This window comes from Takifugu flavidus, chromosome 8 (genome assembly GCF_003711565.1).
Source record: "Takifugu flavidus isolate HTHZ2018 chromosome 8, ASM371156v2, whole genome shotgun sequence".
Taxonomy (NCBI): domain Eukaryota; kingdom Metazoa; phylum Chordata; class Actinopteri; order Tetraodontiformes; family Tetraodontidae; genus Takifugu; species Takifugu flavidus.
In genome coordinates this window covers 2,690,443-2,713,114 of record NC_079527.1, presented here as the reverse complement: position 1 = coordinate 2,713,114, position 22,672 = coordinate 2,690,443, and the positions used below count along the sequence as shown (strand labels likewise).

At 41.9% G+C, this 22,672-nt stretch overlaps 2 protein-coding genes across 7 annotated transcripts; one reads left to right on the top strand and one right to left on the bottom strand.

Annotated features, from left to right (window-relative positions):
- The first annotated feature begins 38 nt into the window (after nt 1-38).
- Nucleotides 39-6,748, top strand: LOC130529896 (pleckstrin homology domain-containing family N member 1). 2 transcript variants are annotated; one of them, XM_057040576.1, is made up of 11 exons: nt 39-804; nt 2,327-2,459; nt 2,909-3,055; nt 3,266-3,352; nt 4,634-4,721; nt 4,801-4,937; nt 5,002-5,148; nt 5,516-5,602; nt 5,696-5,771; nt 5,885-5,961; nt 6,426-6,598. In XM_057040576.1, exons 1-11 carry the CDS (start codon nt 710-712, stop codon nt 6,447-6,449), a joined length of 1,098 nt encoding a protein of 365 aa, XP_056896556.1. In that variant the 5' UTR covers nt 39-709; the 3' UTR covers nt 6,450-6,598. The 2 variants fall into 2 exon arrangements, with proteins under 2 accessions (XP_056896556.1, XP_056896555.1); XM_057040575.1 differs by having other exon boundaries at nt 51-804; nt 6,422-6,748.
- Nucleotides 6,745-22,567, bottom strand: arhgef19 (Rho guanine nucleotide exchange factor (GEF) 19). Of its 5 annotated transcripts, none has more exons than XM_057040566.1 (16): nt 22,225-22,567; nt 12,574-13,280; nt 11,999-12,484; nt 11,023-11,152; nt 10,864-10,949; nt 10,518-10,774; nt 10,273-10,433; nt 10,028-10,180; nt 9,366-9,495; nt 9,161-9,235; nt 8,974-9,063; nt 8,751-8,905; nt 8,172-8,330; nt 8,011-8,086; nt 7,805-7,909; nt 6,745-7,709 (listed from the first exon to the last, which is right to left on the bottom strand). In XM_057040566.1, exons 2-15 carry the CDS (start codon nt 13,253-13,255, stop codon nt 7,853-7,855), a joined length of 2,697 nt encoding a protein of 898 aa, XP_056896546.1. In that variant the 5' UTR covers nt 13,256-13,280; nt 22,225-22,567; the 3' UTR covers nt 6,745-7,709; nt 7,805-7,852. The 5 variants fall into 5 exon arrangements, with proteins under 5 accessions (XP_056896546.1, XP_056896543.1, XP_056896542.1 ...); XM_057040563.1 differs by having other exon boundaries at nt 8,007-8,086; nt 22,230-22,567; XM_057040562.1 differs by having other exon boundaries at nt 8,007-8,086; nt 22,225-22,566.
- Nucleotides 22,568-22,672: the final 105 nt, after the last annotated feature.

Here is a 22,672-nt window from a genome sequence, read left to right as displayed (position 1 = left end):
TGAGACTTTATTGTGTGTGTGTGTGTGTGTGTGTGTTTATGTTTATGTTTTATTTGATTTGTACAAATGCATCCTGTAAATTCAGATAAAACAGGCTGTGGTCTTGTTGTTCTAACAAAAATAGCTCCCAGCCCCATGGAGAAGTAGAAACACTGACATGTTTCCATGCACACATCCACGACCTTAAATCCCCGTTCCTTTTGTGGGTTTGTCCACCGAACCATTTTGCATCCCAGTTTCACAACTCGTCACTGTCCGGTTGTGCATCCACATTGAGCAGCTGAGAGGTGAATCTCGAATGAATGATCATCTTTGTTTTGTTTTGTCTGCTAACTTTATAGACGTCATGCTGTGGCATTAACAGCTTCCCTGTACGCGTTCTGTGGTTAAAAACTGAGGAAGCGGTGCAGTTTTGTGCAGACTGTCTACCAACAGGAAGGAAGAAGCAACTACGCAACAACTTGATAGATCATGGCCACTTGTATCGTTATTACTTAGAAAACTTGTTTTTGAGGTTTTCTGGAAATACACACGTATGCGGCTTACACCCCCCCCCCCCCCCCCCCAATCCTCTTTTGGGCCCAACCAGCCCCCATTTTTTCCCATTATCTCTTTGGTTTTAGTGTGCCTCCCACACTGTGAGGATGAGTGTCTGCGCAGATGGTGCACTGTTTGAGGACTAGGAACTGATCCGGACCCCTCGCGTGTCATGGGATGCTGTAGTGTGACCCAGAGGCACACTGGAGTGGACGAGGTGGGACCCGATGAGATCGAGCTGCTGGAACTCTCTGGAGACAACTTGGGGTAAGACGAGAGCACAACCTGGTGCATTTGAGAAGAAAACAAAACCAACAAAATAAATTAAAAAAATCAGAATCTTTCGGCTTCAGTGTAAATGAAACAAGCCGTTTGGGGGTTCTTATTTTTGGTATGTGGTTCTAGGAAAAAATCTGCTGCAAAAAGAGGAAGTGGCGACAGTCAAAAATGACCAAAAATCTGTGAAAAGAAAGCTATTATTTTGGTTATGTTGCTCTCTTTTCTGGCTGATTGTAGACAGACAGACAGACAGACAGACAGACAGACAGACAGACAGACAGACAGATGGATAGATGGATGGATGGATGATGGATAGATAGATAGATGATAGATAGATAGATGATAGATAGATAGATAGATAGATAGATAGATAGATAGATAGATAGATAGATAGATAGATAGATAGATAGATAGATAGATAGATAGATAGATAGATAGATAGATAGATAGATAGATAGATAGATGGAGTCAGTGACGCTGCACTGATGTGATTAGCAGACCACTGTGAGACAATGCCTGTTGTTTGGATGGGGAGGTTTAATGCGATGTGAGGACAGAGCAACTCATTTAAAGTGGAGGGATTAGCAGAGGCTAATCAGTGCACTAGCTGGGCCTCCATATGTGCTCGTGTTACTGTATGTGCATGCGGACAGACATAATGTTTGCACAAGCCCAACTGTTTAACATGCTGCAGATTTGTTTTCATCTCTAGTTATCTCTGAAAACACGATCAAAAGATAGACTATAATCACAAACAATAAAGAATTTCTGAAATGTGAGGTTTTTGGTTTTCAACAGTTTTCCATTGAAATAACTTTTCTACTCAGAGTGGTTCCATAAATTTGCGAGATTATAAAACAAAAGCAAATTTGCTTCAGTGTTTAATTCATGGTCGAATACACAATTTTAATGTTTGAATATATAATGTTGAGCAGTGCCAGCACTCGCCAGGGCTATTGATTTATTTCATTTTATAACAGTAAAAGGAGAACATTTATGTAATCATCAGAAACTTTTTTTGTATGTTATTCTTTTAGAAACCAGTTCTCACGTCTGTAATTGACATGGATGTTATACAATTTAACCCTAAAAGACAACAGGTGCGTTTGTCTCTATTCTGATCAATATAATCTGATTATGTCTGACTGCTGCTGGGTTGGGTGGGGTGAGTCGTCTGTCTGGGTGATGACAGTGTTGTCAGATATACAATAATTATTAGATTTGTATACGTTTTCATTATATCTAATAAAGTGACTTAAAAACCCCCAATCTAAAACATTTCTGGCATATCCTTGCGATGTGGCATGAGCAGCGGCGCTCAAATTGGTTGTTCATTTACAGGGGCACCACAACTGGGTTAAAGGAGCCACAGGAAACAAGCGGGATGAGTCTCTGTTCCCTGTAACATGGCAAATACAGACGATCGCGCACACAGACCGGCGATGAAAGATTATGGGACTGACATGGACTTCTGATGCTGCTATTGATAACTGTGATCATCTTCATCCAGGGTGTGGAGCCTGGCAGAAACCAGGTGTCCCCAGGTGTCACTGAGGAAGGGCAGAGAGGAGCAGCGCCCACCATTGCCACCTCCACCACCTCCACCGCCACACTGTGCTTCAGTGAAGCATCTGGGAAAAGAGGTCATCCTGCTTGAGTGTGTGTGTGTGTGTGTGTGTGTGTGTGTGTGTGTGTGTGTGTGTGTGTGTGTGTGTGTGTGAGGGTGAGGGTGTGTGCTCAACCGTGACAAATGGAAACTTAATGGTGAACAGTAATGGCTGAATATTAGGGAAGTATGACTAAGGCATTAATTAGTACAGAAATAAATACAGCTATATATACAAAAGTTCATGCATTTTGGTCAGCAGAAATTTAAGTTGGGCTATTTATGATGACATGTATTCATTTAGATTTATTTTTAAATTTCTTTATTTATTTGTCTTTTTCTGTGATGCTTTTGCTGAACTCACAGCAAATGTTATTTTGGTCCTCAATAACGTACGACTCGACCCTTCCAGAAAAGAGCCCTACAGCCAGAGAAACAAGCTGTAAACTACTCATTTACGAAATCGTTTTCTCTTGTTGCCCTTAGGTGGTGCTGTGGGGCAGGAGCAAAGATGAGCTCCACCAAAGGATTTACTCCCAGACCCCCCCCAGGAACTGGGAGGGCCAAGCTCCGCACATGTACGGAGAGATCATCCACTCCTCCCTGGTGCTGCTCTATAACAGTCACACGCAGGTAACAAGAACCCGTCTGAGTACATTAGTGCAGCATCCTGGTGCGAGACGTTCAGGTGCTAAATTCAGAATCAGACTGCAAAACATTTAATCATCATCATCTTCTTCTTCGTCACCATCATCATCATCATCAGATAATGCATGTATACTCATAATTTAATCGTTTAGTTTTGCTAAATGATGTTGTTGATGTTTTTGGCGTGTCCCTCAGGGATCACATGAACACTTCCTGGTGTTGTTCTCCTTCCACCTCCTCATTCTCTCCTTGGACCATTCAAAACAGGACTTCATTTATGAGGTGATTTTATGTACTTTATTTTTAAACTGACATTCGTTTAAATATAAACCCACAGTTTATGTTGCACTACCAATATTTAAAGTTATAGGGAAATGTTTTAGGTAATGATCATGATACCTTTTGCAGTTTTTTTGTCGAATACGTGGACCACTTACAGATGTTCAGGATTCTCTGAGATGGTGTCCTAGGTGTCCATGTGACGTTGCAAAGGCATATGTCAGCCCGTAAGCATCAACTTTTGGGCTGGTGCCCACAAGGATGGCAAAATGAGACTGATATGGAGCATCTGGTGCGCTTCATAACATGTCTGATGAACCACTGCCAATGGTTAACCTCAGTTAAAAGACTTTGCTGCTGTCTCTCAGGGATGACTCAACCCACTGAAACTGTTCTGTTATCCACAAACCTTTTGATGTTCTTAAAGAATCAATATCAATCATCAAAATCAAAATCAAAACCAACAAAACAACTTCCTTTAAATTTCCATGGAAAGTTGACTGAGACTGACATATTGAGAAGACACACCCCTTATTTATTTTATGTATTTAAACAGTGATTACCTTCATTTCGCAGTTAAGTGTAGCATATAATTTTTAACTCTGTGTAAATTGTGTGGTTAAATAACTATTTCAGAGACTAGAATGATCCGTTGTGAAAACCCTTGGATCGGCACTGGCGCCCCCTGATGGTTGTTATTAGAACAGACCATAAACGTCACCAGCCTCAATGGCTACTGTCGTGTACGGCCGCTTATTTTTTATTTATTTATTTAATATATTTTTTTATTCATTCTCATTTTCATCGAGATACGAAAAACCTTGATGTGCAAATCAATCAGAATCTGCTCAACATGTAGAACACAGGCATCTCTACAATGTTTTCTTCAGTTTATTTTATATATATATATATATATAATAAATATATATATATAGTATATAGTATCTATATATATCTTCTGTGACAATCAAAATTGTCTCTTGGAGCTTTGTCATTAGTCTTTATCAGTCTTGTGTTTACAGACGTCTGCAGCGTTATTTGCCATGGTTGAACTTGTGGAATTAAACCACCTTATTAAGAATTCTGTCCAAAAATCACTAGTTATTCTTGGATTTCCACTCCTCCAATGTTTTTTAGACATTGTTGTTTTTTATTTTAAAAAGAAGCACAGTCTTATTTTATTTAGACAGACATTTTGAGAGAATCGTTTATAAGTTTCATGTAAATAATGTAAACAGATTGGAAAGAGTCTTCACACTGAAACATGTTTTGTATTTCTCTCAGGGAATTCTGCCCTTGTCTGGACTTTCCTTCCAGCCCGTCTCCCTGGATCACAGCGTGTCACATTCACCACACGTGTTTGAGACCAGCAGTAAGTGAAGGAGATCATCTAAGAAAAGACAATCGGATGTCAGACTCAGAGTCTCAATTTCATCGTTGTTTTCACACAGGTCCAATGATGGAGTCCAAAGTCTTCATATGTCCCAGTGCTGCAGAGTTACAGCAGTGGTTGCAACACTTGAAGGACAGAAGATACAAGTCAATGACACGGCCCATGAGCCCCTCCCAGTGTGCCCTTTCTTACCTGGTAAGGATGAAATACAAACCATTTCTACCAAAAGGAAATTTAAATAAATATATGTACATTACAGTTGCCCTGTGATGAGCACTGGAAGAGAGAAGAACTGAAGACATACTTAATGCAAGCACCCATATGGCAGTGGGAAGGGTCTCCCATACAGCACATGGGTCAACCTGGATATTTATCCATGGTCCATATCATCAATACACAGAATCAGGTGATTAATGCACTCATCACTGTGATAGCTTATATCCTCTTTTGCAGCAGGCCTTATTCCTGATCTCTTATAACTAATGTAAAATTGTTTTGAATGGGGAAAATTGGCCAGTGTTCTAAAGAGGAAACAAAATAGTCATTAGTGATATCAAATTATGCAGTGTTTGTACATCAATAACTGCGATACAATCTAATTTGACAGGCAATGCAAGTCTGTAATCGCATTCCAGACAGAATAGAATATACTGCCAGATATATAGCTGCCCTGAGGTTCTGAAGCACATGTTCCCAGTCCATAGATGTGGAGTAAGGATGTCAGAACCAGAGACCTCTTTTTACTGAAGATCTTAAATTAATTGCTTTCGCAGGGACTCCAGGAGAGACTGATGGTCCTCTTCCCTCATGACGTGCTGCTCCTGTCAATCGACAGCAAGGTTCTCAACATAAGATACGAGGTTTTGTAAAATAACTATGTTGCAAGCCTTCATTATCGTTACACTGCATCTGATTAAACAGCAGCTAATGTGGGCATTTTCCCTCTGCAACAGGGCAGATTGCCCCGTCACAGCATCAAAGCGGTGGAGAGGTCAGCACTGCCTGGCCAGATGGAGTTTGAGCTCATAGGTACACAATAAAGAGACCTACAATCAAGTTACATGTGGTTATAAATGCAGACTTCTATATATATTCACCAAATGTTGCTGCTAAGCTAAAATCTTTTGTCTACTACTTCCTAGGTGAACTGCTGGAGCCACTGTTGATATCCTGTGCACACCAGGAGGATTACTGGAGCTGGATCTTTCAACTACAACAGGTTAAATGTGCAGTTCGAGAGTGGCTTTCATCCCGTTTTTATAATTAACAAACATTAATATGTTATATATTTTACCACATTATTGTGTAGTTTTGATAGATTAAAAGAGATGATATTGAGCCTTCTTCAGGAATTATAACTAAAGATGTGAACTTTTCAGAGATCAAAACTAGTCACATCGAAAGTGACTCAATATTTTGACTTAAATAGTACAAATTATGACCTTTAGATTGTCACTGCAGGTCGTTCCTTCATTTTATGGGCTCACTTTGCCTCATACATTTGCACATTTGATCAGGATCTGATCAAAGGTGCACTGGTTTATTTATGCCTTTCTCGAGTATGATAAAACGCTATCTAATCAAGTTTGGGTTGCAAAGAAATGTGCCCGCGTATTGTAAGTAACGTGAGACGCTTCAACTCTGAAGTTTTGCAACAACATCTTTTGTTTTATCCGCAGCCAGATCGAAACAGCCACGTTACTGTGAGTCACGCTGCACCTCCACTCGTGCCAAAGCTGCAGCGGAGCAAGAAAGAGTCCCAGGAACCGATAATACTGTAAGAACTGACCAATGTGACCTTAATGGACGCTGCTAATGAAACAGGAAAAGCCTGAAGATTTACTGTAATCCACCCAAAATGTGGGAATGGACAGAGAGGATATTTTTCATAGGAGGCACAATTGAGTTTAGGGATCCATCTGAGAAATCAGGAGAGAAAATGTGTGAAAAAGAATACTGTAGATTTAATCTCAACCCTGTTTGACACAATAAACTCAAAGCATTCACTCACTCTCTTTATTTCAATGGTTAAACATTTGCAGTAGTCGGCACAGTGGTGGGAAATATCCAGTGGATTCAGATATTTGTAATGACTGTGGTATGAGGAAAAGTTAAAGTTTGTGAAATTCTTGTTGCATAAATTACAGACTTAGATGTAAATAAAACATTTTCTACTCTTTATACAAGAAGCATCTACAATACAGCACATTTACATCCAAATCTCCTTAAAGAAGAACCAGCTAGAGGAGTATAAATACACATGCTGCAACTGCAAACATTTAATTTACAACTAACAAAAGGGGGGGATTTATATTAGTTGAACCCGAGTCCAGTTTTTATCGGGCAACGGGATTGATGTTTAATGTCAAATCTTATTTTCCAGGGAAGAGTCGGCAGACATGAAACAATCTGCACTATATGTGTGTGGGTGTGCACTTTCATGGTGGTGTACAGGAAAAAACAAATCAGGCTTCAGGAAAAACAGGGAATTCTTACAAGCCAGAGGGATCAGCTCATTGCTTCGGTGCATTTAAGGGTTGAGTCAAAATATGAACAAGGGAAATCTTTTAATCAGCCAGGTTTTGCCAGGGAGATGTGCTTTGGTAGTAGAGCCTGTGACAGAAGGATTTGAAGCAGAATTGTGGAAATCTAAAGGAGCTTTTAGGAAGACTAACAAAGCATTTTATTATTCAACTGAGACTGTGAAACTGCTGAATATTAATGTGATGTTCTAATTTCCTAAAAGTATTTACAGCCAGTGTGTGAGTAGCCTTTAAATGTAAGTCCAACGCTGAAACAAGGGAAACAGTGTTCAGTTATCCCCCTTCAGTTTCTGTGTGACACATTTGATGCGGATGTTTTCACGAAGGTTGCGGAGGCGTGCACTGCGACTTGTGATTTCCTCCACGTAGGTTTTGGGGAACCAGCCCCGCTCCCCGTCTGATAATCGAATGCCTTCCACCCAGCCTGGAGGAAAAAACAGCAGCCATTATGTTCAAACCGCTTATGCTCAAAGAGTAAATGCTGAAGGGGATACAGTTCCTAGCAAAAATGTATCTCACCGTCGCTCGTGATGGTCTTCGCGTGAAGAATCTCGGCCTTCTCCAGTGTCAACTCGTCGTGCTCCTGGGCCTTATAACTCTTGATGCACTGCACCTGGGAAATATCTATCCATTCAAGACAAAAGCTGATGAATGACAGTGCTCAAAGGATTGTGACGACTCAGCAAAAAATAACAACAACCCAAAAAAACAGTGGACTGACCCACATTCTCGCTGGCTTGCTCAATGTCTTCAAGTGGATCAGATGGAAACATGGCCGTGATCCACCGCTGCTTCCCGCTTCTGGTTAGAGACAAAAACTGCAGTTAGATCTTCTTCTGTTTGCGGAACAACTGGTTCAACACTCCGGCGATGACTGATTGCTCACTCTGTGTTTGATTTGAGCAGGATCTGGTGCTTTAGCTGTGGGCCTTCACACAGCTGCAGGTGGAAGATAAAGCCTGAGATGCCCTGAAACGTCTGGCTGAGATCCTTCACTTTCAGCTCTCCAATCTTTGCGTGTACAAACACCATGAACTTCCATGTGCTGTACAAAATAAATCAAAAAGTCCATAGTTTCAGCTTATTAAACACCAAATCTCCACTGTATAGAATGAGGTCATAGTTCTACCACAATACATTTGTTATGTGTTAACTTCATGGAAAAATAAATGTAATAATGTAACTGTTTCTACTTGAAAGCCAAAGTTTAAACCACCACATCTCTAAAATCTAAATTTATTGATAAAATACATTGGGGAAAACAAAATCATTAAAGCAAGGAAATGAACCAAGGAAGGTCATGCTTGCTACATTGTTGGCTGATATAAAACAGATACTCAGCTGCAAGATTTATAGCCCAATGGAATTATGGTTTGGTGATTTAAATCAAAACGTAAATGTAAACCCAACTGTAGTGTACTTTACTTTACTGGCTGGTGGAAATGAAACATTTTTTTTCACTCACTCCTTTCTCCTGGACAGCAGGAGGGAGTCATTGAACAGGTGGAGGTACACAGGTTTGGTTGGGAACTTGAACTTTGAGCCAGACATGTTTGTGTCCACTTCCAGGAGCTCACCGTGCTTCACCAGCCATCTGGACTGAGAGATTAGAGGGAATATCTGCAAAGAAGAAGCCGTGTTAAAAACACTCCTCAGCCATCACCATTGTGGAAAAAGACATCGCTCACTTTTCCTTCAAAATGGATTTTCTTATTGAGGTGAATTAGTTCCTCCATCCTCTTCATTGACTGCACACTGGAGTTACACTCTTTGATGATCTAAGGAGACATGTGCCAACGCCGTTATTACTGTTGTTCCTCACCAGTGGTAATACTCACACACTAACTGGTTGTTATTACTGATGATAATCACCACCTTTTTTAGCTCATTGAAAGCCTTTGTGGCAGTATCCTCATCCCTGGATCCTGGATTGGTCCTTTTTAGGATATTCTGAAAAATATGCCACAGCACTAAAAAATAACCCGGTGCATACAGTTGGTTTCATATTATAACATTTACAGTCGTAGGTAATTGACTTAAAAGTGCTAAAGTGAATCCCGCCGTGATTTTCGTTGTGTACCTCCACAAGCATTTTAAGGCGTGTGATCCTCTGAAAGGGCAGGATGAGGAAAGAGGTCAGGGGCAATCGTTGGCAGATGGGGTCTTCCTCCAGACGAGCCAAAACGCTGTGGAAACGAGGGTTCTCCTGCCTGAAAAGGCAAGTAATTGCAACTTAAAAATGACTTACAGCAAACGTGGGTGGAAATTCCAGCAGGAGAAAAGATCTCTAGATTAACTACTTGCAAGTTATGTCTTGCAGGTGTAAAATAACACCAGAACACTCTCAAGGCAAATTACGGACATCAAGTCCAAACTAATCGAACATAACACACTCCATTCATAATTGTGGACAGAAAGTCAGTAACTGCATGACAAGCACCTGGGAATGGAATGTAACCTGCTCCTTCAAACAAGAATTTACAGCCTTCAATCATTATATTGATATAACTGACAATATTGACATTAAGATTTCACTTCTGTCCTAATATATTTTTTATCAAAATATGTTATTTGTATATGAAAATTCAAAAAATAATATGCAGAATGTTTTTCTTGCTAGAAATAAGAACAATATGAAAAATTTGTTAAACTTTGAAAAAATTGGATGAACAAATGCGCTCGCAAATCGTGGCATATATCTGTGACAGAGAATTCATTAAATATTCAGTGAATGTAACTCACAGCAAACGCTGGTATGTCTGTTCCTGGTAAGCTTGGTTGGTTACATATGGTAAATAAACCTTTCGCAGAGCTGGACAGTGATGTAAGACAATGTCGCACACGTCAAATCGGAGAATGTCCTTCTCCAACCTGTGCTCCAGGTCCTGGAGAAATCTAAAAGCAGAAGATAAGTAGAGACAAACCGAGAAGGGCACTTTAAAACTATTAGAGGGATATATGGGCGTGTCATCAGCATATTGCTTCACCTCTCACTGACGTCTTTGACCTCAGGGAGCTTAGAGAAGAGCCAATGCTTGTCCTGAGTTCCAAGACATTCTGCCAGTTCTTGAGACAGCATAAAGTGGTCCACTGCAATTGTCAAACTACGAATGTAGGATGCCTCGGAAGTCACCAGCTCAAACTTTGCCTAAGACAGAATGACACGATGTCAGCCAGCCTTGTACAGGACAGCACATATCAACAGGTGCTGTATCGAAAACTCCAACAGCACCTCCTGTAATTTCCTCTCTTCATTGCTGAAGTTGTCCAGCTGGCCACTGCTTCGAACATCAGGGATGTCCTGCCACAGAGCAAAAGCAGAGCCCCGTGATGAGCGAAAGGAGCTAGATGGGGACAGATTGGATGGAGACGGGGTCCCATCTGACTCATCCTCCCTCAGCCCTTCCTCCTCCTGGCCTGGTTCTTTTCCTTGCTGCCTCTGGATCTCCCTGTTGATGGCAACGTCGCTGTATTCCTGATACAAGATTGCTGCAGGAAAGGGAATATAATGGAATGTTAAACAGGAAACATGGCAAAGTGTCTCTTTAGAATTGGGTCAACAAATCAAAGAAACTTACAACTTGGTAAAAAGCGTGATAAGCGATTCGAATTAGAAACAGTTGGAAGGATGCTTAAGTCCTCCTCGATGGATTTTTTCCTCATTCTGTAACGAAAGCATGAAGTTCATAAATATTTGCACTTTAGTATTTGCAGTTAATGGCAGGGGGCATATTTACGTGAGTTTGGTGCTCCGTCGATGCACGCTGTTGTCACAGCCCGTCAGCAAAGTGGGTGTGGGTCCTATAGGACTGTGGGGGGCGCTGTCAAAGGAGCCTCGTGAACTGGGGTTCTTGGAGTTGTGTTTAACTAAGAGGATCAACATTTTTAAAAAAACAGTGTTACTGAAAATTTAGCAAGGTAAAGACTTCTTTTTTACTTTTAAAAAACTAATTTTAAAAAACAGAAAACATATGTTAGAACTAAAAATCCTGTCGCGCCGGTGCAACGTATTGAGGTGTTACATGAAGAAAGACCTTTGAGAAGAACAGAAAAGTGGTTTAATGAATGGCATTGTGTTATTATTTTATTTATAACATTTTGAAATCTGCCCAAACAAGAATGTGAAAATGTTGTAATGCCCCGAGGGATTGCGGCGCTAATCGACAAAATGCTACTAAATAAATCTCTTGTACTTTGGTAAATCCTGTTTCTCTTCTTTTTTTTCATATTTTTGTTTACATAGTTCAAATGCATCTTTGGTGTCATTAGAGCAGGTTAGTAATAACTTTATCAGGAGGTGTTCAAGAAACATGGGAGGCCCAGGTTATCTTATCCTCAGCAAACCTTTACACCTCATCTGAGAGGACCTGAAGGCGCTACATTGATATCAGCTGCTGGATGTGGATAGAAACTCCCACAGTTCAAATTCACATGTTATAATCATATTTAACAATAGAATGAAGAAGTTTGTTTTTCAGGAAAAAAATTAATTCAAATAAATGCACATACAGGAGCTCAGCAATGCGTGAACTCTCCTTTTACCATCCATCCATCCATCCATCCATCCATCCATCCATCCATCCATCCATCCATCCATCCATCCATCCATCCATCCATTTTCTACCCCTTCTCCCGTAATGGGGATGGGGCAACTGGCCGAGCCACTGACAGAGAGGAATGTCATGCACAATGTCAGTATTGTTGTGTACTTACGCTCCAAGTTGGGACCAACACTGTTGGACACCTGCCTGTCCCGGGAGGCTACACGGGCAGACAGTGACTTTCCTAGTTTCAAGGTGAAGGAATTCTTTCTTTGAGAGAGCTGCAGCCTTGATATCAGTTCAGAAGCTGAGAAGCGCCGTCGCTCGTGGTCTCCCTGGCGATTCCGTGAGGAGAAGGTTTCTCCTGTTGTAGAGGTATCCACAATGTCAGTGCCTTCCACCTCATCCAGTACTGAGTCCTCAATGATCTGAAGTGGTTCGGCAGGTGGATCAAAAGCATCATTGTGGCTATTTGGGAGATCTGGAGCATAGTCTGAAAATGAGGGGCTTGAAATGTCCTCCAGGGTGGACAATCCATTAAGGTCCTCCTCCAGGAAAGAAGCAAAAGGTCCTGGGAAAATATAATCAGCTTCCACGTTTGGACTACACTGAGAGTTGTCACTCAGGCTTTCTGAGGAGTAAACCTGGATCTTTCGCCCTGAAAGAAACAAAAAAACAAAACAACCCACTTTAATTAGATTAAAGAGAATCATGATAATATTTTATTTTTGTTTGAATTGCACTCACGGATAGACTTCTCTTTCAGTGATCCCTGGGAAGCCCTTCTCTGAGGCTGGTAGGACTCTAGACCCTGAAACCCAGGACATTCAGGTGAGGATGAGGAGCAAGGAAACTGAGATTCCCAGGAGTCTCTGTCTGTGTGCAGAGAGGACAAAGGGAGGGACAGAGGGAGGCTAAGAGCTGCGTGGAGAGGACGACACACTGTTGTAACAGCATGAGGTTTTTCTGTCTTTTCTGGCACAGGAGTCCCGATTCCAGTGTTGCATTCAAGGTCTCCGTCTTCCAGAGATGCATGTGAGTTTAAACTCAAGGTTGATTCATGCTTGTTTGTCCTGTGGCAGTCATTCAGATACATGTCATTCAGCTCATTCAGTGTAAAACCATTCAGGGCCAGCGAGGTTGCTGCACATCGCCTGTCTGGACTGGAAGACCTTGGACAGCCGACACAATTTAGTTTAGGAGTTCCTGGTGGCTGAAGTTCAATAAAAGCCAATGTTTCCTGCTGGCATACAGCAATGTGATTGTGGTGGCAGGGGTGGAGGAAAGGCCGGCTCTCCTGAGGCTCACTCAGATCCTGCGACTCTGCAGAGTCCGGGATCCACATGCTGGGATGTTTGCCTCTGCAGCAAAAAGAGTAAAGGTGGGGCTGGAAATCAGGAAATGTCGAGAATCCATAACCGGGGAGCATGGTTGAGCAAACACAGACGGAGGAGCTGCAAAAGCAAACACAGAACAGGACTTGATGTAAAAGGTGTCCAGAACATGGTGAACAGCTGATACAATATAATTTATGGATAACAACAATACTTGGAAATAATAACTTGGAAATCTTGATGTCGCCGTATTTACTCTCTCATTTGTGTCATTTCTTGAAATTTGCTTGCTGCTCACTTACAACAGTTTGCTTACCCAAGAGGCGTCCAAACCAGTACAAACACCACCCTCAAGGAACTTTTTCTGTACTTTCTTGCACCTGGCTTAAAGATTTGTATCGGGGGGTAGATCGTATTTCACAAGTGGATGACAACTTCCAAGACAGTGTGTTACAGCAAGTTTTTGCACCATTTGTCTGCAGCTGGAATCTTCTTTGTGGCTTTATCTGAGTAATAACCACATCATCTTTGTTCACCATTGCCACATATAAAGGTAATTTAGGTACAGATGTTTTCTGCTAGCATGAACTTTGCCAACAGCTACTTTTGCATGCAAATAAGGTAGCAGCTATTATAAGTGGAGTTTGTTTTTATGCACATGGCCACTAGATACTGCCTAAGGTTGTAATTAGCAGATTAGCTTTTACAAACAACCTATGGAATTAAAAAACCATTAAGAAAAATATTCCCCCAAGGTGCCTTTTACATAAACAACTTCAGCGTTTCAGAGTTAAACTACACATGCTGGGCATGATGGACCTTGAACCTAATGATGTGAAGGATGGTACAATTCCACACTTCCCTCTATGCATCCTGGATACACACACACACACACACACACACTAAAGTGGTAGTGTGTCTCTTGAGCTGTGTCTTCCTGTAATAATTAAAGACCTCCCCACACACAGCATTCATTCCCTGTACTTAACATCTTTACACACAAACACACACACACACACACACACACACGCAGGATACCACAAGAGTGAGCACAACATTAACACTCTCACCTTCCATCTGAGACTCTTGTGTACCCTTTAACCAGCGTCGCCTGGTAGACACTTCAGATTGAATATTTACAGTGGGTGTCTGTTTTAAATTCAGCAGCAAGTCATAAAGTTTACTTTCCTGACACACAACTTTATACCCTCCTGCTTCCTGAACAAGTAATCCACTTTAACACCAGGTAACACCTACACTGATGTCCAACAAAACAGGCACATGCAGTGGTAATTTCATGTTCAATGTATATGCATGAAAATGTCTTCAATTCTTATTTCCTATTTAATAGTCTCTTTGTTCTGTCTACAAATAAATTGGTGCAGAGTTATGCAGAGTCATCATACATATTTTTCTCTGTTTGCAGGGCCTTTATGCCATCTGTTTTGATTTTGGTGGTTTGGATATGTTTATGGAGGAGTGATAGAGTTAGTCGACTCAACATCTCGTTGTCTGAAGCACCTTTCTTTGCAATATGGACCACTTTAAGGGTCTAATTATGCAAAACCCATCACATGGTTGTTAAGTGAGAATGTCCTCTCGTTAGACAACCTATACTATGCTTTTATCATGGTGACAACCCTCATTGACATGTCTTCTAAAGCCCCTTCCATATGTTTAACGTAGAGTTCCAACCTTCACGTCAAACACACCTCTTTATTTCACCCCACTGTACTTTGTCCTGTCCAAAACACTCACACACACAAAGATATAAGTGTATTATAACAATAATTCATAAAGATAGGATCTCGTCTTCAGTTTACCTCTGATCATCGTAGAAAGCTCGTCATAAATCAAACCTTTGTGAGAACAAAAATAAAATCACTATCAGCACTTTCACAGACAACAGTAAAAAAAGGGGGGATTTTCTGACATATTATAGGGAAAATTAGAAGCATTCCTTAGCTTTTTCAGTGTGTCATTGCCCTCGTCCCAACATGTTTGAAACATGTTGCTGCCATTATATTCACTAACATTGTTTTTGAATGGTTTTTGCAATATATGGGCTTAATAACATTTCACGGTTACCATTTTATTTATGTTTAACATTGTACGGAATAGAACAACTTTTGGTTTTGGCATTGTCAAAAGATATACAGTACATATATGCATTTCTATTCTGAAAGAATTACCAAATAACAGACACCAGATAAGTTACAGTTTCCTAACTATAGTTTACAATAATATCTGATGTACCCTGTAATTCTGATAAGCATATAGTGGTCATAAGGGAAGTTATGAAGGCATAACTTTTGTTTTCTTCTCCTGTAGGGGGAAATACCATTATCACATGAGTGTTTGTGTGTCTGCGCAATCAGAAGCTGGAAATGGAAGTTTACCCTGCTTTTCATTGAATGCACATGAGCTGTAAACTGTGAATATGAGGCTGTTGAAAAGCCACACCTGGTCTTGTAGAAACAGTAGGCCACAGCTCATTTAGTCCAGTTTATCAGCACCCAAACACACACACACACACACACACACACACACACACACACACACACACAATGGTTACCTGTTCCCTGCTGCAGACAAAGACGGGCTTTATCAGTGTGCTCAGGCCAGGCTGCCCCATACACAGGACACCTGAGAGGTTGTGGGAACTGTGTGTACCGATCCACTCATATAGTTCAGCCACTGAACCATACATAAACACATCCGCACCAATGCAGCAATGACACCCCTTTATTGTTGGCCAGATACGTCAACTTATCCTGTCACCAACGCACATTGATAACAATACTGCGCCTGGCCTCAGTGTGAATTGTTTTCTTGATTTCAGCACATGCTAATCCTTTTATTGTACCATTAACAAGTCATCACATGATCCTCCACAGCCATGACACCGTAAATCATTAAATTATTTCCCTGTTGTTTTGATCAAAACCCTCAAGGGATTTAGAATATTAACAATGAGTCTCGCCACATTCATCAAAACATGAAAGCATCTGATTCCACATTCCTCGTGCTGACACAATTTTATCAAGCTATTAAAATTTCAATTCCAAAAACGTGTAATTTTCCTTGTCATAGCAGGGTGTTATTTGGGGCTGCTCTGGACGCTGCTTGTCTTTTGCCCTGTAATTTCGCTCTGCTGCGCTAAGACGCCATGTCTGCATACAGCCATTAATGAACGACATCCTGGCATGCCTTCAATACCAGCAGCCAAATATGCAAGATTCTTCGTTCCAATTTTTTTTGAAGGACAGGAGAATCCAGTTGTACTCGTGTCACAATCACAAAATCTCTTAATGAGACTTTAAGCCGATTATGTTTAAACAAATAGGCTAAACTAATGAAGGCCTTTGTGATCTGGGAAGGTAAAGAAACACCAACATTGTTTACCTTTGGTAAGCAAATAACCCCAAATAAGCTCCCTTTTTTTGTCAATCGCCTACAATTCAATGCAAGTGATTGACAAAGAAAGTTCATGTGCCCCATTTTAACACCTGTTCCCAATTAATACTGCTTTAAAGAGCGTTTTCTTTTTATGTTGATGAATGATGCATGTTCTGATGTTTTTGTCTGGACATAAGCAAGAATCCACTTTGCTCTATAGAGATGGGTCAAACAACATCACCCGACCTCACCTTACCCAAATGACAAAGTAGGGCTGAAAATGGCCTTTTGCTCTCTGTTGAGAAACATATATTCTGGCTGACAACCACTTGAGCAGCATATTTCTTTTCATTTTGTTCTTGGTCCTACAGCCACAGTCATGTGTATTTTAAATACAACATGGGAGAAACATGCGTCCTCTGGTCTTTATCTTTTTGGGTAGGACTTGACAGCATAATGGATTAACGCTTGGTCGTAATCTGCGGTTTTGGCTTCATTATAACCTTGATTATAAAAAAGAAAACGTTTTATTCTCACATGCATTTGCACTATATATACATGTCTCTAAAGTTCTAAACCAAACCTAGCTTTACTATGTCAGTGGTGTTCAGGGGAGTCAATTGTTTAGCCTGTATTCTGTATTAATATGGTAGTTTCCAGGGACTTTTCTCCCCCATTGTTTGATAGGTTGATTAAATAAGTCAAGAAGCCCCAGGGTGTAAGTATTGAATGGTGTGAGCCCTGGAATGAACTAGTGACCTGTCAAGGTGAGTGCTTGCCTTTCACCCAGTGACCCTGCTGGAATATCTCCATTGACCCTGATCAGGGATGCAGCTGTTAACAGAATAGGCATGAATGCATCACAGTTACATCTGTTCCGCTTTACCCCTTTTAAATATATGCAACTCAATCAGAAAATGGGCATAAATTATAAATCCTATTGTTACGTTCATTTCTCGCTAAAATCATTGAGGAAACGAGAAAAGAATGTTTTGGTTTTTGATCTCGTGTTGCCAACGCCACGGTGACACAAATGATGATAAGATATTTTCACTTGTTTTGTTCGAGGAGATATCTCACGGACGGCAGCAAAAAGAGAGCAGACTATTTCAACCAACGCCAGCCCCTCACAGCCCCCCGAAATGGTGAGGGGGTTTGGTGTGTTTTGCCAGACAGACTGGAGTGTCCTCACGGTGTGGTGTGAGCAGCTCGTGTGTGAGTGCGAGATTGCGGTTTAACTCGGTCGCATCAGCCCACTAATTGCCAAGCAGTAAACTAAAGACGGCGGAGACAAGACATGACATCATTCAGCGTCACTTTGAGGAAACCCGGCCTCCAGGGGACTAAAAACATTTTCTGTCGATGCTGTCAAAGGGCCAAACCCATTTTCATCTTTTATTCCGGAGTCGCAAAGTTAAACAACGTCTCATGGAATGTACTCATAACACCAAGCTCGTGGTGTTTGTATTAAAGTCTAATTGTAGTCTGAAATGGAGGGTAAATAAATCAAACACAAACCTCAAATATTCACCATGTTTTTGCAGACGTGTGTTCATGTTCTATACAATTTGCTGATTATGAAGTGTTGAAAACTGCTGCCCTGTATAGGGGAGTAGGTTTCCACCGGCGATGTTTAATGGACGAGCGCCGCATGGACTTGCACTCTGTTTTGCCTACAGTAAAATAACTGTAGACGTAAAGCAACTTACCATTTCACTTAATCCAAACAACGTTCCCTGTTAGTTAGTTAGTGAGCACAGAGGTCACAGAGACGCTCCAAGTTGAAGATTTTGGGTCAGACAGGTGAATGCTGCGAGAATGTTTCAACAAATTTGGGTCAGTCCATTTTTCAGCCTGTGTTCTTTCTCCCACTGAGACAGGTGAGAGCCCCACAGGCTAGAGAGGAGATAGTCATATTTGGGTGGTGGTGGGGGCTGGGGGTTACCAAAATGTTTATACCCTTCTCTACAGCTCTGGGCAAAGTACTCAGACGTTTCCAAGATGCATACTGAGATGTTGCACGCTTGAGTGCACAATAGAGATGCTTTGATTGAGGGCGACAAGTTGCAGCGGCCTTCCCTGACCTTGCCTCCCCTAGTGGGATTCCCGCTAGCAGACACTGGCAAACAGCAATCTTCCGTTTAAAAGCCTGGAAAAAATGGGGACCATCTCACACGTAAACACCAAACTTTCGGACCTTTAACCTCCCCTCCTCCACCAAACTCTTGCTCCAATTTTGCCACCATAACAACTGCGCTCAGGGCTGAGCAGACCTGCCAGTAGAGGAGCGGAGCACATAGAAGCTATTGACAAACTTAAGGAAGTAATTGCCGTTAATTACTGTTGGCATGAGCCTCAAAAACCGGCTTGTGTTTGTAAAGCACGCATCACGCAGTAAATCCAGAAAATCTCATAATCAGCACCTTTTAAACTGATGATGATTATCACATCTGCAGGGATTAAGAGTTAAAGTGTATTTTTATGAATAGAATTCAATGCAAGATAAAAGCATTCCTTTTTTGAGGGTATGTTTGGTGTAAGGTCACCATTTTTTCCCCCCATTAACGTTTCATTTGCCTTTTCTTTAAAAGATACCTTTCCTCACGCACCAGATTCCACCAGAAGCAGACAGTGTGATCTGACTTCAAAAAAAAGACTTGAAAAAACCTCTTTTCTGTTTTCTGCTGTAAGATCCATGTATAGTAGCTGAAAATCCCCATCACAATATTCTAGGTCCCAGGGTGAAATCCTCAGACAGGCACACCAAATTCCAAAGATGTTTAGTTTACAGTGATGTGGAACAGATAAAAATCAGGCCAGGACTGAGCCTGGACCGAGCACATTATGGGATATTCTGCTTAACAAACAGCCTGTACTGGAAAAAGCCAGTTTCTATATTTTTCTTCTGGAAAGAAAGCCAAGAATTGACTTCTGTTTTTTGAGTCCGACATATCGTAATACTTTATGATGTGTAGCTTCATAGTATTTCTATCAGCCTGTTCTACTTCCATCCTACTGTTGCAAACAGGCCTTAAACAATATAAAAAATACACCCCTATTCTTATACATCTTCTAAAATGCTCATTACCCAGTTGATTCTGCCTTGTGATCAGTATTTTCATTTTTAATTATATAATTATAGCACAGGTCCAACTAACATGCCCCTGACCTTTGACCTAAGAACCAAATAGAAACTAAACTATGACACAGCTTGTTCAAGGGTGCATTATTTTACTTATATTATTGTTTCACTGCTGCTTGCCAACATTGTTTTTTACTCGTCTGGCTTCTGAGGTTGGTCACCAATAACTGGCAGTTACAGCGTGATATGAAGGGTTGAGTTTTAGAAAAGTGTCAACCGGACCAGCGAGACCTACTTCATAACAAATGACCAATGTGCCTCTTGCGTTAATCTGCTCTCTCATGCTTTCTTAATCTCTGTGTTTGTTTCTCACGTTTCTGCTGCGACTTTCTCCCAGCGGAGCTCCAGCAGATTCCCCTCATCCTGTGTCTGTTTGCTTTACTGTCTGGACAGGTATGGACAAGCCACGCACCAGGCTGCCTCTTGTTTTTGAAAGGCAATAGGGGAAAAAACAAGAAAAAACAAATCTGGAGGACAACTTTGACGGAGCTGACCATCCAGAATACCATTGAAACCGTGATGTAAAACCACGGCCTGACAACCAGCAGCAGTGTAGGCGATATGACGCAAAATGGAATCAAGCTTAGAACCATGACTAGGTAACACCTGCTGTGTGTGTGTGTGTGGGGGGAAGGGGGGGGGGGGGTCCGTCTATAACCCAAATGAAAACAACAATATTAGAGACAGCAAGAAACATCTTCTTAACCAAAAACACACCGACTGCATCGCTACAAATGCAAACCACACCGCACAGGATTGGCCATCGGGAACTAACCTGCAGGCTATAATGTCTGACATCTGTGCATCCACTCAGCAGTTTTAAGCTTTGTGTGCGAGCCAAATTCTCACAACGGCAACTAATAAAACTGCACTTGTGCGTGAAGTGCATTGTGAATGCTTCCACGGACCCAGAGAAATCCTTGAGAAAGGAATATTTTATACATCAAAGCCAGTGGAATACTTTATCAAGTTTTACTGTGCGGGTAAAATCTGGGTTTAAAGAAAAAGTTTGTGCCCATTAAATGACGAAGCTGACCCAGCTACCCATGTTCAGGAGGAACAGCTGTTATTATGGGCCATTAAGGCTGCCGCTATTTAGGCCACGAGCCAAAAATGCAAGGAAAGTGACGTGATCTCGTCAAGATCCTTTCAGTCAATGTTAATGATTTAACCAGGTCAGCGATACTGGGTTGGTCTGGTCACTGTCGCTGGAATGCATGAGGAGGGAGGTGAGGAGGACGGGGGCAGACGAGGCATGTAAGGTGTGGCGTCCTGGATCGTGCACGCTTCCACAAACATATGCTCAGACACCTACTGTCTGTGTGGCAGGTGATGGTGCAGGTGCTCGCCAGACATGGGGGGAACAGGGGAGAGAGAGAGGAGGGAGGGGGCGAAGAGCGGGGTGTGAAAGGAGTAATTAATCTGTGCTATGCGCTTGCACGCAGAGGATTTTAAATGCAAACGTGCACGTGACCCATGCACCGTTCTGATGTCAACAGTCGGCCATCACACTGGGGGAGTTCCAGCGTGCAATAAAATGTCGTAAAATGGTTCAAAGTCCTGATTCATGCGATTGCACTGGCTGGTGTGCAGGTGCATTTAAGGCAACGCAAAGTAACAAACTTGATATTAATCTGTGCCCCAGACACATATGTAAATTCTCTGTCTCTGTCTCTCTCTCTCTTTCACAAACACACACACACACACACGCACACACACAGCACCGACAGCAGAGAACTTCACATGACAATACAGTTAGTCATTAAAACAGAGACAGACAAGTCTCACTTTGAGTGTGAAAGAGACCGAGGAAAGAAATCTGCAAGGAATATTTATACGTGACAGGAAGCTGCTTCCATGGAATGAAATAATTGGATTTGTTATTTGGCAAATTAGATTTTAGAAACTTGCCCTCATGATCTGCCTGAAACTCTGAAAGTTTTTGAGAGCAGCAAAAATGCCCCAAAGGAGCAGAGAGGGCCTAGTTTTGGCCGTGTACAGTTGTCAACAACCCCTAATCCAGCATACTCCGGACATGCACTTACCTGCCCTACTTTGCAACAACTCCGTGTTCCACTGTAACCATCCCGGGCTCACTCTGCTCTGCTCCGACTACACACTAAGAGCGGCTGGAAATATTTCAGGCGCATGCTGCCGTTTCTTCCGAGAGAATGTATCTGAAAGCGCTGACCCTGGCAGCATTTACACACCCGCTTGTGCTGCTTTTTTTTCTTTTCTTTCTCTCAGGTACCTGCAGCGTTCTCCCAGAGTGAAGCAAAGGAAGCATTTTCAGAACTGAGACGTGATCGCGGAGGACTTGCATGTAGTGATGTTGGTCTTGGTTTGTCACCTGATAATCAGGACATCCATATGGACACAACGTCCCTCTTTGTTTCCAGTGCCTCTGTGCTATCACAGAAATCTGCTGCACCTGACTGTATGCACACTTCATTCCAAGATGCAGAAGATTCCATCCCTTTCCAAACATTCGTGCCTGTAAAGTTTGTGTTGTCAGTATCCTACCTCACCGATGGAGCAGCCTAGTGTGCGTGCTGGACAGCCCCCGGCAGCAGTGTGCAAATCGAGGCCATCTCGGGGTCAGGCTGAGCCCCTCTGCTATCCATTGCTGCCTTCCCCTCGATTCCTTTACGCCCCCTCCTTTTTTGTTCTTTTTAGTTTCTCTTTAAAAGCAACTCCAACTTTTCAAATCTGTGCTCTTCTGTCCGGCTCTTCCCCTTGTTCTGTTTCTCCAAACGGAAAACAAAACAGTGAGAAAAAAAAGCTGCCACCACTTGTTGCACTCAGAGCTACTTACAATGCAGAGCCCCTCTCTAAGCTCCTCTCCTTTCCCCTCCCTCCTTCTTTCCCTGCTACTGTCGGGGAAGAGCTGTCTCATTTTCTCTCTTTCTCCTCCCCCTGTCTTGCCCTTCCGCTACCTCTAACTATTTAGTGTCTCATTTCAGCACCTGCT

Coding starts and splice junctions, on each gene's coding strand:
- arhgef19 (XM_057040563.1), bottom strand. CDS start 13,255: ATGCTCCCCGGTTATGGATTCTCGACATTTCCTGATTTCCAGCCCCAC. Junction 11,153..11,998: donor TGTTGGTCCCAACTTGGAGC/GTAAGTACACAA, acceptor TGATCCTCTTAG/TTAAACACAACTCCAAGAAC. Junction 8,087..8,171: donor CTGCTCAAATCAAACACAGA/GTGAGCAATCAG, acceptor GTCTCTAACCAG/AAGCGGGAAGCAGCGGTGGA.
- LOC130529896 (XM_057040575.1), top strand. CDS start 710: ATGGGATGCTGTAGTGTGACCCAGAGGCACACTGGAGTGGACGAGGTG. Junction 2,460..2,908: donor TGAAGCATCTGGGAAAAGAG/GTCATCCTGCTT, acceptor TGTTGCCCTTAG/GTGGTGCTGTGGGGCAGGAG. Junction 4,938..5,001: donor AGTGTGCCCTTTCTTACCTG/GTAAGGATGAAA, acceptor TGTACATTACAG/TTGCCCTGTGATGAGCACTG.